The sequence below is a fragment of the Aquarana catesbeiana genome, linkage group LG08 (assembly GCF_042186555.1).
Source record: "Aquarana catesbeiana isolate 2022-GZ linkage group LG08, ASM4218655v1, whole genome shotgun sequence".
In the NCBI taxonomy this organism is placed as follows: Eukaryota; Metazoa; Chordata; class Amphibia; order Anura; family Ranidae; genus Aquarana; species Aquarana catesbeiana.
This window is the reverse complement of record NC_133331.1, coordinates 281,611,282-281,627,684: the sequence shown is the minus strand read 5'-3', so window position 1 is coordinate 281,627,684 and position 16,403 is coordinate 281,611,282. Positions and strand designations below refer to the sequence as shown.

General features: G+C 43.1%; 1 protein-coding gene across 2 annotated transcripts in view; it reads right to left on the bottom strand.

The window, feature by feature from the left end:
- Positions 1–16,403, bottom strand: part of LOC141106548 (uncharacterized) — a 55,470-nt gene that overhangs the window by 11,983 nt on the left and 27,084 nt on the right. For both annotated transcript variants that reach the window (XM_073597400.1, XM_073597401.1), the window contains 2 exons: positions 13,940–14,028; positions 778–847 (listed from right to left, as the gene is read on the bottom strand). In XM_073597400.1, coding sequence (XP_073453501.1) covers positions 778–847; positions 13,940–14,028 — 159 coding nt within the window. The remainder of the gene's footprint in view (positions 1–777; positions 848–13,939; positions 14,029–16,403) is intronic.

The window sequence follows — 16,403 nt, the reverse complement described above, 5'->3', positions numbered from 1 at the left end:
GGAGCTATAAATAATGCCCTGTGTTGTAATCTTTATCAGACTTTTTACTTACTCAAAGTGCAATACATCTTTGCCAAGTAACAGGTAAACTTTACTGCAGGGGCTCTCAGGAGAATTTACTTATCTTTCCTGGGATCCCCCACCTCCCTGATTCACCATCAGACTACCAGAGATAGATGGATTCCCATATGTGTATGAGGGAACATTGGGCTTTTCCTCCATGATTCAACATTGGGATCCTGATAACGCTCACATGGAGGCAAAGACAGGGTCCTTTCCCTGAAAAAGCTCCACCTGAATTGATTTGGAGCTCTGATATGGCTTACTTGGAAAGTCACAGGTTCACCTCAATAACTGAATAGCTGAGGCTGATGAACTCTGACTCCTCCATTGTGTCCATATTGTCTCCCTATTACTCTTCTATACTTACATGTACTTCATCCTCCTCTTCAGTTTTAACATTTCTGTGAGTGACTCTGATGTCTCTGGGTTCTGTGAATAAAGTAAAGCCCCCTATATTGAGATATATGAGAGACCCCAGAGAGTGTGTGTGGGGGGAGACTGGTCACGTCTCTTGGCTGGTAACACACAATGACATGATGTGAGGAGGAGAGCCAGAGTCTAATAGAGGCTGATGGCTCCTGACTCCCCCACTGGGCACATACTGTCTCCCCATTACTGTCTACTGACAGAGGAGGGGGGAGAAGAAGAGATTGTTGTAGTGATTGAACAAGGAGAATCTGGGACTCTTCTCTGGATTTAGTGCTTATTACTCACCTGTGCCTATTTCAAGATCCTTCCTATTCTTCTGTTTTGAATCCTTTTTCTTGGTAGACTGATTTTCGTCCTAAATAACACAGATTATTGAACACAGAAAAGGATTTAACTGCAAGATAAAGATAAAAGATTCACAAATAAAGTCATAGGCGTAATTAGTTCTGGATATGTATAACCAACAGAGAAATCTTGACTTACCTGTAAATTCCATATACTGGGAGTACAGTACAGGATACGGGCAGAGTATTCATAGACCATGGGTTATAGGCTTGTACTTTCAGGTAAATCGACACTGATAAAGCTTTTGATAACATGCCCCTAGACATCTACCCTAAACCCTCCTTCAAAAACTGTGCTAGTGTACCCAGTAAAATGTATACCGTTTTGAATGCAAAGGGTGGTCATACCAAACACTAAATTGATTTCTATTCTACTCTTATTTTTTTTTTTACTCATTTTGTTAATTGATAAAAATAAATGAAGACTTCTATTTATGAAAGCATTTTCACAAATAAAACTTTTGCACAGTAATACACACACACACCCACCTAAACTGTCCCTGAGCCACCCCCCATCAAATCATTCCCTGCATCTATTACCCTTTGTACCACCACCCCCTCCCTTTAGAATGTAAGTTCTACGAGCCGGGCCCTCCTGTCCCTTCTGTATTGAACTGTACTGTAGTTGTGCTGTCCCCCCTATACATCGTAAAGTGCTGCTTAAACTGTTGGCACAGTACACAGTTGGTAAAGTACACTCCTCACATTTTTGTAAATATTTTATTATATCTTTTCATGTGACAACACTGAAGAAATGACACTTTTCTACAATGTAAAGTAGTGAGTGTACAGCTTGTATAACAGTGTAAATTTGCTGTCCCCTCAAAATAACTCAACACACAGCCATTAAGTGAGTACACCCTTAAGTGAAAAATAGTATTTTTTATAACAGCTTACCTGTAAAATCCTTTTCTTTCGATGGACATCACGGGACACAGAGCCTCAGTAATAACTGATGGGTTATATAGGGCATCACTGGTGATTGGACACTGGCACACCCTAACCAGGAAGTTCAACCCCTTATATAATCCCTCCCCTTGCAGGGATACCTCAGTTTTGTAGCCAAGCAATATAGTGTTTTAGAAGAGGGGAGGGACCTCTGTGTCCCGTGATGTCCATCGAAAGAAAAGGATTTTACAGGTAAGCTGTTTTTAAAAATCCTATTTTCTTTCTCGAACATCACGGGACACAAAGCCACAATGCTACCTGAGGGGGGGGAACCACAACCAAGTAGGGTGCAATCAGACCTGAGGACCCTGTACCGCTGCCTGCAGCACACTACGCCCAAAGGCGATATCCTCATGCCTTCTCACATCCACCTGATAGAATCTGGTGAATGTATGGACTGAAGACCAGGTTGTGGCCTTGCAGATCTGAGCCATAGAGGCCCGGTGATGCACTGCCCAAGAAGCACCAATAGCCCTTGTGGAATGTGCCCTGATCTGAAACGGAGGAATCTTCTGTTTCAAACCGTAAGCTTGAATGATCAATTGTCGAATCCATTTAGAAATGGTAGCTTTTGATGCTGCCTGTCCTCTATTGGGACCCTCTGGCAGCACAAACAAAACATCAGTTTTGCGAATCTGAGCAGTCGTTTCCAGATAGACCTTAACTGCTCTTACTACATCCAAAGAATGTAGTGATCTTTCTTCCGGAGAACAGGGATCTGGAAAAAAAGAAGTGAGAACAATGTCTTGGTTTAGATGAAAATCTGAAACCACCTTCGGTAAAAAACTAGAATGAGAGCGCAGTACCACTCTATCCTTGTGTACAATCAAATAAGGCTCTTTACAGGAAAGAGCTGCTAATTCTGATACTCTTCTAGCAGAAGAGATGGCTACCAGAAAAAATAACTTCCTTGTCAGCAAGACCAAAGGAATCTGACATATTGGTTCAAAAGGCTGTTTCTGTAACACAGCCAGGACCAAGTTCAAATCCCAAGGGTTTAAGGGTGCCTTAACCGGAGGATTAAGACACGTCACTCCCTGCATAAAGCTTCGGACCAAAGAATGCGAAGCAAGTGGCCGTTGAAAAAATACTGATAAGGCCGAGACATGGCCCTTGATGGTACTCAAGGCCAACTTCATCTCTAAACCCAATTGTAGAAAATCAAGAATTCTACCGATCACATACTTTCTGGGATACTTTCCCTGGATTCACACCAGGATATATAAACTCTCCAGACTCTATGATAAATCATTCTGGAAGCTGGCTTCCTTGCATTGATCAAGGTAGATATCACAGGACCTGAAAGCCCACGACTCTTCAGAACGTGGGTTTCAATAGCCAAGCCGTCAAATTTAGTGTTTGTAAAGCAGGATGGAACACTGGACCTTGAGATAACAGGTCTGGTCGTACTGGTAGTGTCCATGGGGAACCCACCGTCATCCTTACTATTTCCGCATACCACGTCCTTCTGGGCCAAGCGGGAGCCACCAGAAGAACTGACTTCCCTTCTGCACTAAGACTTTCTCCTCTTGGGAAGTCGCAGAGGGTCCCTCTCCACCTGATTCCTCCGAAGAGAAATCATCCGTCCCATCCCGATCCTCTGAAAGGGATTCCTCTCCTTTATCCCAGGGCTCCTCTTCCTGAGGGTCTTGGGGAACAGAGGAAGGCCTAGTGCGTTTTCTTCCATCAAGTGAAGACGTAATCACGGCCATTAATCTTTCCTCTAAACCATTAATGGTTGAGGAAAAAAACTCCTGTGTAATATATACAGGGGCTGAAATGCCAGAAGCAGGTGTAGCCCCTGACCCCGACGGCTCTCCCTGGCTAGCCATCCCTGGCCCCTCAGGGGGGAGGATGCTGCAGACAGGGGGCCCTCAGAACCTGAACGAGATCCCCTAGAGTCTCTGGTTCTTGGGGTGCTTGAACCTCTTCTACCCATAGTGCAAAGCAACAAGGTGGAGGTATCAAAAAATGAACACTAACTGCTGAGCGATGTAGTCTGGCTAAAAGCCTTGCTACCCAATGCCCAGTCTGGTGTTACTTTAGTAAATGCTGCCTAGGAGAATGCCTGTGTCCCACCTTACATGTGACCGTCAGCTCTATGTCCCTCCAGAAGGCTTAGTGCACCTGTAATTAGTGCCTTTAATAGCCTGCAACTGGTCCTGTGGGCGTCTGAGCACACTGTGCTGACGCCCCGCCCCCCCTCAACCGCCCCCCCCTTCGTTTTTTAAAAAAACCAGCGCTTCCTGCGCTAGCCGACCCTTCTAAATCAAACATGGAGGAGGCTGGGGGGAGGGGGAGGAGGGATAGAGGCTGGTAATGATGGGCCTGCCTGTGTAATGGTGGCGGCCACGACGGCGGTGAAAATGCGGTGTCTAACCGCCTTACAGATCACCTGCGGCCTCCCCCTAGTCTGGGGGGAGATATCACTGAGGAGAGCCCCCCATCCCATCCTACCTGGAGACGGTCGGTGGAGCTTGTACAGCGTCGAACACTTGAGACAGACATCAGCATGAAAAGGTATGTGCTCTTGGCAGCCCCCGGTGGTCACAATAGGCATAGCATGCATTTACCTTAAAGGAGAAACCAACTAGAATTAAAAAATTCTGTGGAATCTCCCTTACCTTATCCAGCCGCAGGGTTCTGTTATACAGACCCAATCTTCGCCTCTCACGGTGGGCTCCGTTTGAAAAAAACGTCAGAGACTGGGGCCCCCTACGAATAGGGGGATCCACAGTTCTGGCCTTGTAAAGCACCCGGCTAGAAATTGAGCTAGAAAAAACATTTTCTAATATGCGGGGTCCAGCTCTCTAAAAAGAGAAGCGTTACAGGTAAAACCTCGTTTCTTCGGACACGAGGCCCGGGTACCATCCAACTCAGCCTAGAAAAGACACTTTGGAATGGATCCGGTTCGCCTGGCCTGCCCCAGTATAGGATGTAGGATAATCCCTTTGGAGCTCAGCACAGGACATCTTTACACGTCCATCACCTAAGACACTGGCGTAAAAACGGAGGTATCCCTGCAAGGGGAGGGATTCTATAGGGGGTTGAACTTCCTGGTTAGGGTGTGCCAGTGTCCAATCACCAGTGATACCCTATATAACCCATCAGTAATTACTGAGGCTCTGTGTCCCATGATGTTTGAGAAAGAAATGTCCAAATTGGGCCAAATTAACCATTTCCCCGCCCCGATGTCATGTGACTCCTTAGTGTTACAAGGTCTCAGGTGTGAATGGGGAGCAGGTGTGTTAAATTTGGTTTATTGCTCTCACTCTCTCATACTGGTCACTGGAAGTTCAACATGGCACCTCATGGCAAAGAACTCTCTGAGGATCTGAAAGAAAGAATTGTTGCTCTACATAAAGATGGCCTAGGCTATAAGAAGATTGCCAAGACCCTGAAACTGAGCTGCAGCACGGTGGCCAAGACCATACAGGGGTTTAACAGGACAGGTTCCACTCAGAACAGGCCTCGCCATAGTCGACCAAAGTAGTCGAGTGCACGTGCTCAGCGTCATATCCAGAGGTTGTCTTGGGGAAATAGACGTATGAGTGCTGCCTTGCTGCAGAGGTTGAAGAGGTGGGGGGTCAGCCTGTCAGTGCTCCAACCATACACCGTACACTGCATCTAATTGCTCTGCATGGCTGTCATCCCAGAAGGAAGCCTCTTCTAAAGATGATGCACAAGAAAGTCTGCAAACAGTTTGCTGAAGACAAGCAGACTAAGGACATGGATTACTGGAATCATGTCCTGTGGTCTGATGAGACCAAGATAAACTTATTTGGTTCAGATGGTGTCAAGTGTGTGTGGCTGCAACCAGGTGAGACGTACAAAGACAAGTGTGTCTTGCCTACAGTCAAGCATGGTGGTGGGAGTGTCATGGTCTGGGGCTGCATGAGTACAGTTCATTGAAGGAACCATGAATGCCAACATGTACTGTGACATACTGAAGCAGAGCATGATCCCCTCCCTTTAAAGACCATCTCCAAGACCACCACTGCCTTGCTAAAGAAGCTGAGGGTAAAGGTGATGGACTGGCCAAGCATGTCTCCAGACCTAAACCCTATTGAACATCTGTGGGGCATCCTCAAACGGAAGGTGGAGGAGCGCAAGGTCTCTAACATCCACCAGCCCTGTGATGTAGTCATGGAGGAGTGGAAGAGGACTCCAGTGCCAGCCTGAGAAGCTCCGGTGAACTCCATGCCCAAGAGGGTTAAGGCAGTGCTGGAAAATAATGGTGGTCACACAAATTTTTTACACTTTGGCCCAATTTGGACATTTTCACTTAGGGGTGTACTTACTTTTGTTGCCAGCAGTTTAGATATTAAAGTGCAGTTCCACCCCCCAAAAAAAAAAGTATTACTGTGCTTAAAAAAATTAAAAGAAAAAAACATTTGAAGAAATTTTTTTTTTTACTCACCTCTAAATGCCTGTTGCTAGGGGGTCCCTCGTAGTCTGCCTCATTCGGTGCCTGGGCTCCTGACGTCACTTCCCTCGGCGCAGGAAGGGAGATCGCCACTCCACACTCCCTCTTGTCAATCATCTGGGACACGTGACAGGTCCCAGATGATTGCACGGCCAGCGCAGTGGGTGCCGGCTGTGAAGCCACAGCCGGGCGCTCACAGTTAAAATGCCAGCCCTGCCGAGCGGAGGGGGGATGAGCGGGGCTTCGATCCCCCGCATCGCTGGACCCTGGGACAGGCAAGTGTCCGATTATTAAAAGTCAGCAGCTGCAGTATTTGTAGCTGCTGACTGTTATTTTTTTTTTTTTTAGCGGAACACCGCTTTAATGGCTGTGTGTTGTGTTATTTTGAGGGGACAGCAAACTTACACTGTTATACAAGCTGTACACTCACTACTTTACATTGTAGAAAAGTGTCATTTCTTCAGTGTTGTCACATGAAAAGATAGAATAAAATATATATAAAAATGTGAGGGGTGTACTCACTTTTGTGACACACTATGTATATATATATATATATATATATATATATATATATATATATATATATATATATACACACATATATATATATATACATATATATATACACACACACACACACACACACACACACACACACACACAGTGGGGACAGAAAGTATTCAGACCCCCTTAAATGTTTCACTCTTTGTTATATTGCAGCCATTTACTAAAATCATATAAGTTCATTTTTTCCCTCATTAATGTACACACAGCACCCCATATTGACAGAAAAACACAGAATTGTTGACATTTTTGCAGATTTATTAAAAAAGAAAAACTGAAATATCACATGGTCCTAAGTATTCAGACCCTTTGCTGTGACACTCATATTTAACTCAGGTGCTGTCCATTTCTTCTGATCATCCTTGAGATGGTTCTACACCTTCATTTGAGTCCAGCTGTGTTTGATTATACTGATTGGACTTGATTAGGAAAGCCACACACCTGTCTATATAAGACCATACAGCTCACAGTGCATGTCAGAGCAAATGAGAATCATGAGGTCAAAAGAACTGCCTGAAGAGCTCAGAGACAGAATTGTGGCAAGGCACAGATCTGGCAAAGGGTACAAAAAAATTCTGCTGCACTTAAGGTTTCTAAGAGTACAGTGGCCTCCATAATCCTTAAATGGAAGACGTTCGGGGTGATCAGAACCCTTCCTAGAGCTGGCCGTCCGGCCAAACTGAGCTATCAGCGGAGAAGAGCCTTGGTGAGAGAGGTAAAGAAGAACCCAAAGATCACTGTGGCTGAGCTCCAGAGATGAAGTCGGGAGATAGGAGAAAGTTGTAGAAAGTCAACCATCACTGCAGCCCTCCACCAGTCGGGGCTTTATGGCAGAGTGGCCCGACTGAAGCCTCTCCTCAGTCCAAGACACATGAAAGCCCGCATGGAGTTTGCTAAAAAAACACCTGAAGGACTCCAAGATGGTGAGAAATAAGAGTCTCTGGTCTGATGAGACCAAGATAGAACTTTTTGGCCTTAATTCTAAGCAGTATGTGTGGAGAAAACCAGGCACTGCTCATCACCTGTCCAATACAGTCCCAACAGTGAAGCATGGTGGTGGCAACATCATGCTGTGGGGGTGTTTTTCAGCTGCAGGGACAGGACGACTGGTTGTAATCAAGATGAATGCGGCCAAGTACAGGGATATCCTGGACAAAAACCTTCTCCAGAGTGCTCAGGACCTCAGACTGGGCCGAAGGTTTACCTTCCAACAAGACAATGACCCTAAGCACACAGCTAAAATAACGAAGAAGTGGCTTCACAACAACTCCGTGACTGTTCTTGAATGGCCCAGCCAGAGCCCTGACTTAAACCCAATTGAGCATCTCTGGAGAGACCTAAAAATGGCTGTCCACCAATGTTTACCATCCAACCTGACAGAAGTGGAGAGGATCTGCAAGGAGGAATGGCAGAGGATCCCCAAATGCAGGTGTGAAAATCTTGTTGCATCTTTCCCAAAAAGACTCATGGCTGTATTAGATCAAAAGGGTGCTTCTACTAAATACTGAGCAAAGGGTCTGAATACTTAGGACCATGTGATATTTCAGTTTTTCTTTTTTAATAAATCTGCAAAAATGTCAACAATTCTGTGTTTTTCTGTCAATATGGGGTGCTGTGTGTACATTAATGAGGAAAAAAATGAACTTAAATGATTTTAGCAAATGGCTGCAATATAACAAAGAGTGAAAAATGTAAGGGGGTCTGAATACTTTCCGTCCCCACTATTATATATATATACACATATATTACACACACACATACGCACAATGTGGATATATACACATGGTGGATGTGTGCATATGTACTATATATATCTATATATAATACATACGCAAACATCCACCCTCCCTTGTGTTTAAAATATGTATATAAAGAACATAAAATTATCTTTATCTACATATACACTGCTTTGAAAAAGTATTCATACCCCTTGAAATGTTTCACATTTTGTTAAAAGTTTAAATATATTTTATTGGGATTTCATGTGATAGACCAACACAAAGTGGCACATAATTGTGAAGAGGAAGGAAAATGATAAATGGTTTTCAGGATTTTTTTTTTACAAATAAATATGTGAAAAGTGTGGGGTTCATTTATATTCAGCCCCCCTGAGTTAATACTTTGTAGAACCACCTCTCTCTGCAATTACAGCTGCAAGACTTTTTGGGGATGTCTCTACCAGCTTTGTACATCTAGAGAGGGACATTTTTGCCGATTCTTCTTTGTAAAATGTAATAAAGATTAGTGCAGCGCAAAAGAAAATAATGTCAACATAAAACATAAGTCCTTATCAATCCGTATATAGATTAAACGTCAATCCTTGATCATGGAAGGACGTGTAAATTCTTCTCCATAACTTATGCACACTGAATCTGTAGGAAATGCGCTTACCAGAGTGGTTGGACCTCTAAATTATAGGAGGTCAAACGGGCATGATAATCAAACACCATCAACACAACGACACCGGTTGCCTGGGTAGTTGTCCTCATCCACCATAGCCTGATGACAAGCTGGAGATAGTGTAAACTGTATTGCAGTAATCCTTAATCAGATCCTCAGTGTATATAGCAAAGCACCAAAGGTAAGAAACGCCATGGAGATAAAAAGAAAAACAAAGTCTTCTAAGTGTAGACTGATTGCTACTTTATTTCACAAACAAAAAAAAAAGAAAATGTCAATCATAAAAGCGCTGTGGAGTGCGGTAAAATAGCAAAAAACAAGTGAACAATTCCTCTGGCAGCAGTAGCGCTGCGATGCAGGGTCAGACCAATGACTCGTAGGTAAAACTCAGAGAACGCCCAGCTGTTCGCGTCCGAACAGCTGAGAAGGCTGCGGGTGACGTCACAGGCAGGCTCCACCCCTCGTACGCGGCGTTACGTCCGAATGGACTTCGTCAGCGAGGGTGGAGTCTGTATCCATAGGGATTCTCTTTGGCTTAACTGCCTGATAAAATTACCCCCCCCCCCAGGCAGTTAAGCCAAAGAGAATCCCTATGGATACATGAGACACGGGTAGGGGTCCCCAGAGGTCTGAATGTTGAGTTCGACCTTAATTGTTTTATCTCCAATAAATAGAGTAGGTTATTATCTTAATTATTTTAATAAGTTAAGTATTGGATTTTTTATTATTTTTTATTTTTTATTTTGTATTTTTTTTTTGTATTATTATTTATTATTGATTGTTTGCATTTTTATAAAAGGAGGCTGCGGGTCCACACAGGTTAATTTAACATTAACATTATTATTATTCTCTTAGGCAAATATGACTTCACCTATTTTAAATTTACTCTTAAAAAAAATTTTTAGCCCGGGAAAAAAAAGCTTATTTTATTAATCATTGTTTATTTGTGAGGTTTTTTAGCCCACTAATTGATCTTCGTTTTTTAGCCTGGATTTAATGTCCCCGCTAGCAGCTGTGACTGGTGTCCCCATACATTAGCTCCGCTGGCTTTGGATGCTTTTTCCGTTTCCGGGAAGGGATCACTCCCAGCTGACTGGCGGCGGCTATTAGAGGAGAGAGGGTGACTCACAGACTCCACCCTCGCTGACGAAGTCCATTCAGACGTAACGCCGCGTACGAGGGGTGGAGCCTGCCTGTGACGTCACCCGCAGCCTTCTCACGCGAACAGCTGGGCGTTCTCTGAGTTTTACCTACGAGTCATTGGTCTGACCCTGCATCGCAGCGCTACTGCTGCCAGAGGAATTGTTCACTTGTTTTTTACTATTTTACCGCGCTCCACAGCGCTTTTATCATTGACATTTTCTTTTTTTTTTTGTTTGTGAAATAAAGTAGCAATCAGTCTACACTTAGAAGACTTTGTTTTTCTTTTTATCTCCATGGCGTTTCTTACCTTTGGTGCTTTGCTATATACACTGAGGATCTGATTAAGGATTACTGCAATACAGTTTACACTATCTCCAGCTTGTCATCAGGCTATGGTGGATGAGGACAACTACCCAGGCGACCGGTGTCGTTGTGTTGATGGTGTTTGATTATCATGCCCGTTTGACCTCCTATAATTTAGAGGTCCAACCACTCTGGTAAGCGCATTTCCTACAGATTCAGTGTGCATAAGTTATGGAGAAGAATTTACACGTCCTTCCATGATCAAGGATTGACGTTTAATCTATATACGGATTAATAAGGACTTATGTTTTATGTTGACATTATTTTCTTTTGCGCTGCACTAATCTTCTTTATTACATTATTTTTGGGTTGGTGAATCCTATAGTGTTCAGCTTGCAATATTTGCTTTCTGTTATTTGTTTTGCGCTGATTGTTCCTTTTATTCATAACTTCTTTGTAAAATATCTCAAGCTCTGTCAGATTGGATGGAGAGCGTCTGTGAACAGCAATTTTCAAGTCTTGCCACAGATTCTCAATTGGATTTAGGTTTACATCCACTTTAACTACTTGCCGACCACCCGCTGCAGATATACTGTGGCAGGGTGGCATGGCTGTGCGAAACAACGTACCTGTATGTTGTTTTGTGCACTAGCCCGCGTGGGCGCCCCTGGTGATAACCCCTTCCCTGCCAGTGTCATTAGTACAGTAACAGTGCAAATTTTTAACACTGATCACTGTATTAGTGCCACTGGTTCCCAAAAAAGTGTCAATTTGTCCAATTCGTCCGCCGCAATGTTGCAGTCCCGCAAAAAAAAAAAAAAATCGCTGATTGACGCTATTACTAGTAAAAAAACCCCAAACAAATACAAAATTCCATAAAAATATCCCATAGTTGGTAGACGCGATAACTTTTGCGCAAACCAATCAATATACTTTTTTTTTTTTTTTACTAAAAATATGTAGCAGAATACATATTGGCCTAAATTGATGAAGAAATTAAATTTTTTACATTTTTTTAATGGATATGTATTATAGCAGAAAGTAAAAAATATTGTTCTTTTTTTTCAAAATTGTCTCTCTGTTTTTGTTTATAGAGCAAAAAATAAAAACTGCAGAGGTGATCAAATACCACCAAAAGAAAGCTCTATTTGTAGGGAAAAAAAGGACATCAATTTACAATTGTGCTCATAAGTTTACATACCCTGGCAGAATTTTTGATTTCTTGGCCATTTTTCAGCGAATATGAATGATAACACAAAAACTTTTCTTTCACTCATGGTTAGTGTTTGGCTGAAGCCATTTATTATCAATTAACTGTGTTTACTCTTTTTAAATCGTAATCACAACAGAAACTACCCAAATGACCCTGATCAAAAGTTTACATACCCTAGTTCCTAATACCAATTATTGCCCTCTTTAACATCAATGACAGCTTGAAGTCTTTTGTGGTATTTGTGGATGAGGCTCTTTATCTTCTCAGATGGTAAAGCTGCCCATTCCTCTTGGCAAAAAGCCTCCAGTTCCTGTAAATTCTTGGGCTGTCTTGCATGAACTGCACGTTTGAGATCTCCCCAGAGTGGCTCAATGATATTGAGGTCAGGAGACTGAGATGGTCACTTCAGAACCTTCACTTTATTCTGCCTGGCCAATGACAGGTCGACTTGGCCTTGTGTTTTGGATCATTGTCCAAGTACGTCCCATGTGCAGTTTCCTGGCTGATGAATGCAAATGTTCCTCCACTATTTTTTGATAACATAATACATTCATCTTGCCATGAATTTTGACCAAATTTCTTGTGCCTTCGTAACTCACACATCCCCAAAACATCAGCGTTCCACCTGCGTGTTTTACAGTAGGAATGGCGTACTTTTCATCATAGGTCTTGTTGACTCCTCTCCACATAAAGCATTTATGGTTGTTGTCAAAAAGCCCAATTTTGGTCTCATCACTCCAAATGACTTTGTGCCGGAAGGTTTGAGGCTTGTCTCTGTGCTGTTTGGAGTATTGTAAGCAGGATACTTTGTGGAATTTGCGTAGTAATGGCTTTCTTCTGGTGACTCGACCATGCAGCCCATCTTTCTTCAAGTGCTTCCTTATGGCCACACCACATGTTTTCAGAGAGTCCCGTATTTCCCCTGAAGTTATTTGTGTGGGTTTCTCTGCATCCCAAACAATTTTCCTGGCAGTTGTGGCTGAAATTTTAGTTGGTCTACCTGACCGTAGTTTGGTTTCAACAGAACCCCTCATTTTCCACTTCTTGATTAGAGTTTGAACATTGCTGATTGGCATTCTCAATTCCTTGGTTTCTTTTTATAACGCTTCCCCGTTTTATACAGTTTAACTTAACTACCTTTTCCCGCAGATCCTTTGACAATTCTTTTGCTTTCCCCATGACTCAGAATCCAGAAACGTCAGTGAAGCACTGGATGAAAGATGCAAGGGTCTGTCAGGAGTCCAGAAACTCATTGACCTTTTATACACACACACACTAATTACAAGCAAACAGATCACAGATGAGGATGGTTATTTTTAATAGCCATTCAAACCCCTTTGTGTCAACTTGTGTGCATGTTATCAGGCCAAAATTGACAGGGTATCTAAACTTTTGATCAGGGTCATTTGGGTAGTTTCTGTTGTGATTACGATTTAAAAAGAGTAAACACAGTTGATTGATAATAAATGGCTTCAGCCAAAGACTAACCATGAGTGAAAGAAAAGTTTTTGTGTTATCATTCATATTCTCTGAAAAATGGCCAAGGAATCATAAATTCTGCCAGGGTATGTAAACTTATGAGCACAACTGTAATTTGGGTACAGCGTCACACGACTGCGCAATTGTCAGTTAAAATAACGCAGTGCCATATCGCAACTCTAAAAGCAAGTGAAAATGATAACAAAAAAAGTAAACAATTGCAAAAATGGTTTGGTCACCTCAGGTTATAAAGTGTAGTGCAGGTCTTGGCAGCAAAAAGAGTTAAAAACGGACCTTTTGCTCCCCCCTGTATAGTAAGGCTTGTAGAGTCAAGGGGGCATGCAAAAGACAGAAATACTTACCTTATTCCCTGCGCCTCTTTGCTACTTGTGCGATTGTCCCCTATACTGATCTTCTCAGGAACGTGAGGATTTTGAGGACCCTGCCATATTCCAGAGGAAAGGTGGAGGAAAGCCCCAGTTGCTGGGAGAGCGAGGAATAAGGCAAATATATATCGTTATTACATCACCTAAACAAGCATTAGATCCTTACTATTGGAGGTGGAGATGACAAAAGGGAATTTTTATTATGGGACTTCAACTTTAATTAGGTCCCATTTTCATCTACCTGAGCATGCTGAGGGATCTTGTGATGTTTTTTTGTGGAATCCAGAGGACTGGGGCACCTCTCTGGGGTATTGTTGTCACTGGATCTACCTGCAAGAAATAAACATAATGCAACATAAGGCTAATGATGGGATTCTAAAAAAGACTATATTTTAAAATGTAAGAACTCTCATATATATATATATATATATATATATATATATATATATACATACACACACACACACACACATATATATATATATACACCGCATGATCGCAGACTGGGCCGAAGGTTTACCTTCCAACAAGCCAATGACTCTAAGCACACAGCTAAAATAACGAAGGAGTGGCTTCACAACAACTCTGTGACTGTTCTTGAATGGCCCAGCCAGAGCCCTGACTTAAACCCAATTGAGCATCTCTGGAGAGACCTAAATATGGCCGTCCACCAACGTTTACCATCCAACCTGACAGAACTGGAGAGGATCTGCAAGGAGGAATGGCAGAGGATCCCCAAATCCAGGTGTGAAAAACTTGTTGCATCTTTCCCAAAAAGACTCATGGCTGTATTAGATCAAAAGGGCGCTTCTACTAAATACTGAGCAAAGGGTCTGAATACTTAGGACCATGTGATATTTCAGTTTTTCTTTTTAATAAATCTGCAAAAATGTCAACAATTCTGTGTTTTTCTGTCAATATGGGGTGCTGTGTGTACATTAATGAGGAAAAAATTAACTTAAATGATTTTAGCAAATGGCTGCAATATAACAAAGAGTGAAAAATTTAAGGGGGGTCTGAATACTTTCCATCCCCACTTTTTTTTTTTTTTTTTTTTATATATATACATACAGTATCTCACAAATGTGAGTACACCTCTCACATTTTTGTAAATATTTTATTCTGTCTTTTTATATGACAACACTGAAGAAATGACACTTGTCTACAATGTAAGGTAGCGAGTGTACAGCTTGTATAACAGTGTAAATTTGCTGTCCCCTCAAAATAACTCAACACACAGCCATTAATGTATAAACCGCTGGCAACAAAAGTGAGTACACCCCTAAGTGAAAATCTACAAATTGGACCCAAAGTGTCAATATTTTGTGTGGCCATCATTATTTTCCAGCACTGCCTTAAAGGGGTTGTAAAGGTTCGTGTTTTTTCACCTTAATGCATCTTATGCAGCCATTGGCTCGCGCTGCTGTCAATCACATGCAATAACGCGGCCGCCGGGGGGGGGGGGAAGCTTGGGACCGAGTCATACACAGACGCCAAGTGTATGACATGGTAATGCGCCCACAAGCTAACCCCCTCGGGAAAGAGCTTCCCAGAGGGGGTTAGCTTTAGCGGGGAGGAGCGAAGACAGTCGCCGTGGGACCCCAGAACAGCAGGATCGGGGCCACTCTGTGCAAAACGACCTGCACAGTGGAGGTAAGTATAACATGTTTGTTATTTTAAAAAAAATAAAATCGAACCTATACAACCCCTTGAACCCTCTTGGGCATGGAGTTCACCAGAGCTTCACAGGTTACCACTGGAGTCCTCTTCCACTCCTCCATGACGACATCACGGAGCTGTTGGATGTTAGAGACCTTGTGCTCCTCCACCTTCCATTTGAGGATGCCCCACAGATGCTCAATAGGGTTTAGGTCTGGAGACATGCTTGGCCAGTCCATCACCTTTACGCTCAGCTTCTTTAGCAAGGCATTGGTTGTCTTGGAGGTGTGTTTGGGGTTGTTATGTTGGAATACTGCCCTGCGGCCCAGTCTCCAAAGGGAGGGGATCATGCTCTGCTTCAGTATGTCACAGTACATGTTGGCATTCATGGTTCCCTCAATGAACTGTAGCTCCCCAGTGGCGGCAGCACTCATGCAGCCCCAGACCATGACACTCCCACCACCATGCTTGACTGTAGACAAGACACACTTGTCTTTGTACTCCTCACCTGGTTGCCGCCACACACACTTGACACCATCTGAACCAAATAAGTTTATCTTGGTCTCATCAGACCACAGGACATGGTTCCAGTAATCCATGTTCTTAGTCTGCTTGTCTTCTGCAAACTGTTTGCGGGCTTTCTTGTGCATCATCTTTAGAAGAGGCTTCCTTCTGGGACAACAGCCATGCAGACCAGTTTGATGCAGTGTGCGGCGTATGGTCTGAGCACTGACAGGCTGACCCTTCAACCTCTGCAGCAATGCTGGCAGCACTCATGCGTCTATTTCCCAAAGACAACCTCCGGATATGACGCTGAACACGTTCACTTAAGTTCTTTGGTCGACCATGGCGAGGCCTGTTCTGAGTGGAACCTGTCCTGTTAAACCGCTGTATGGTCTTGGCCACCGTGCTGCAGCTCAGTTTCAGGGCCATGGCAATTTATTGTAGCCTAGGCCATCTTTATGTAGAGCAACAATTCTTTTTCAGATCCTCAGAGAGTTCTTTGCTATGAGGTGCCATGTTGAACTTCCAGTGGCAAGTATGAG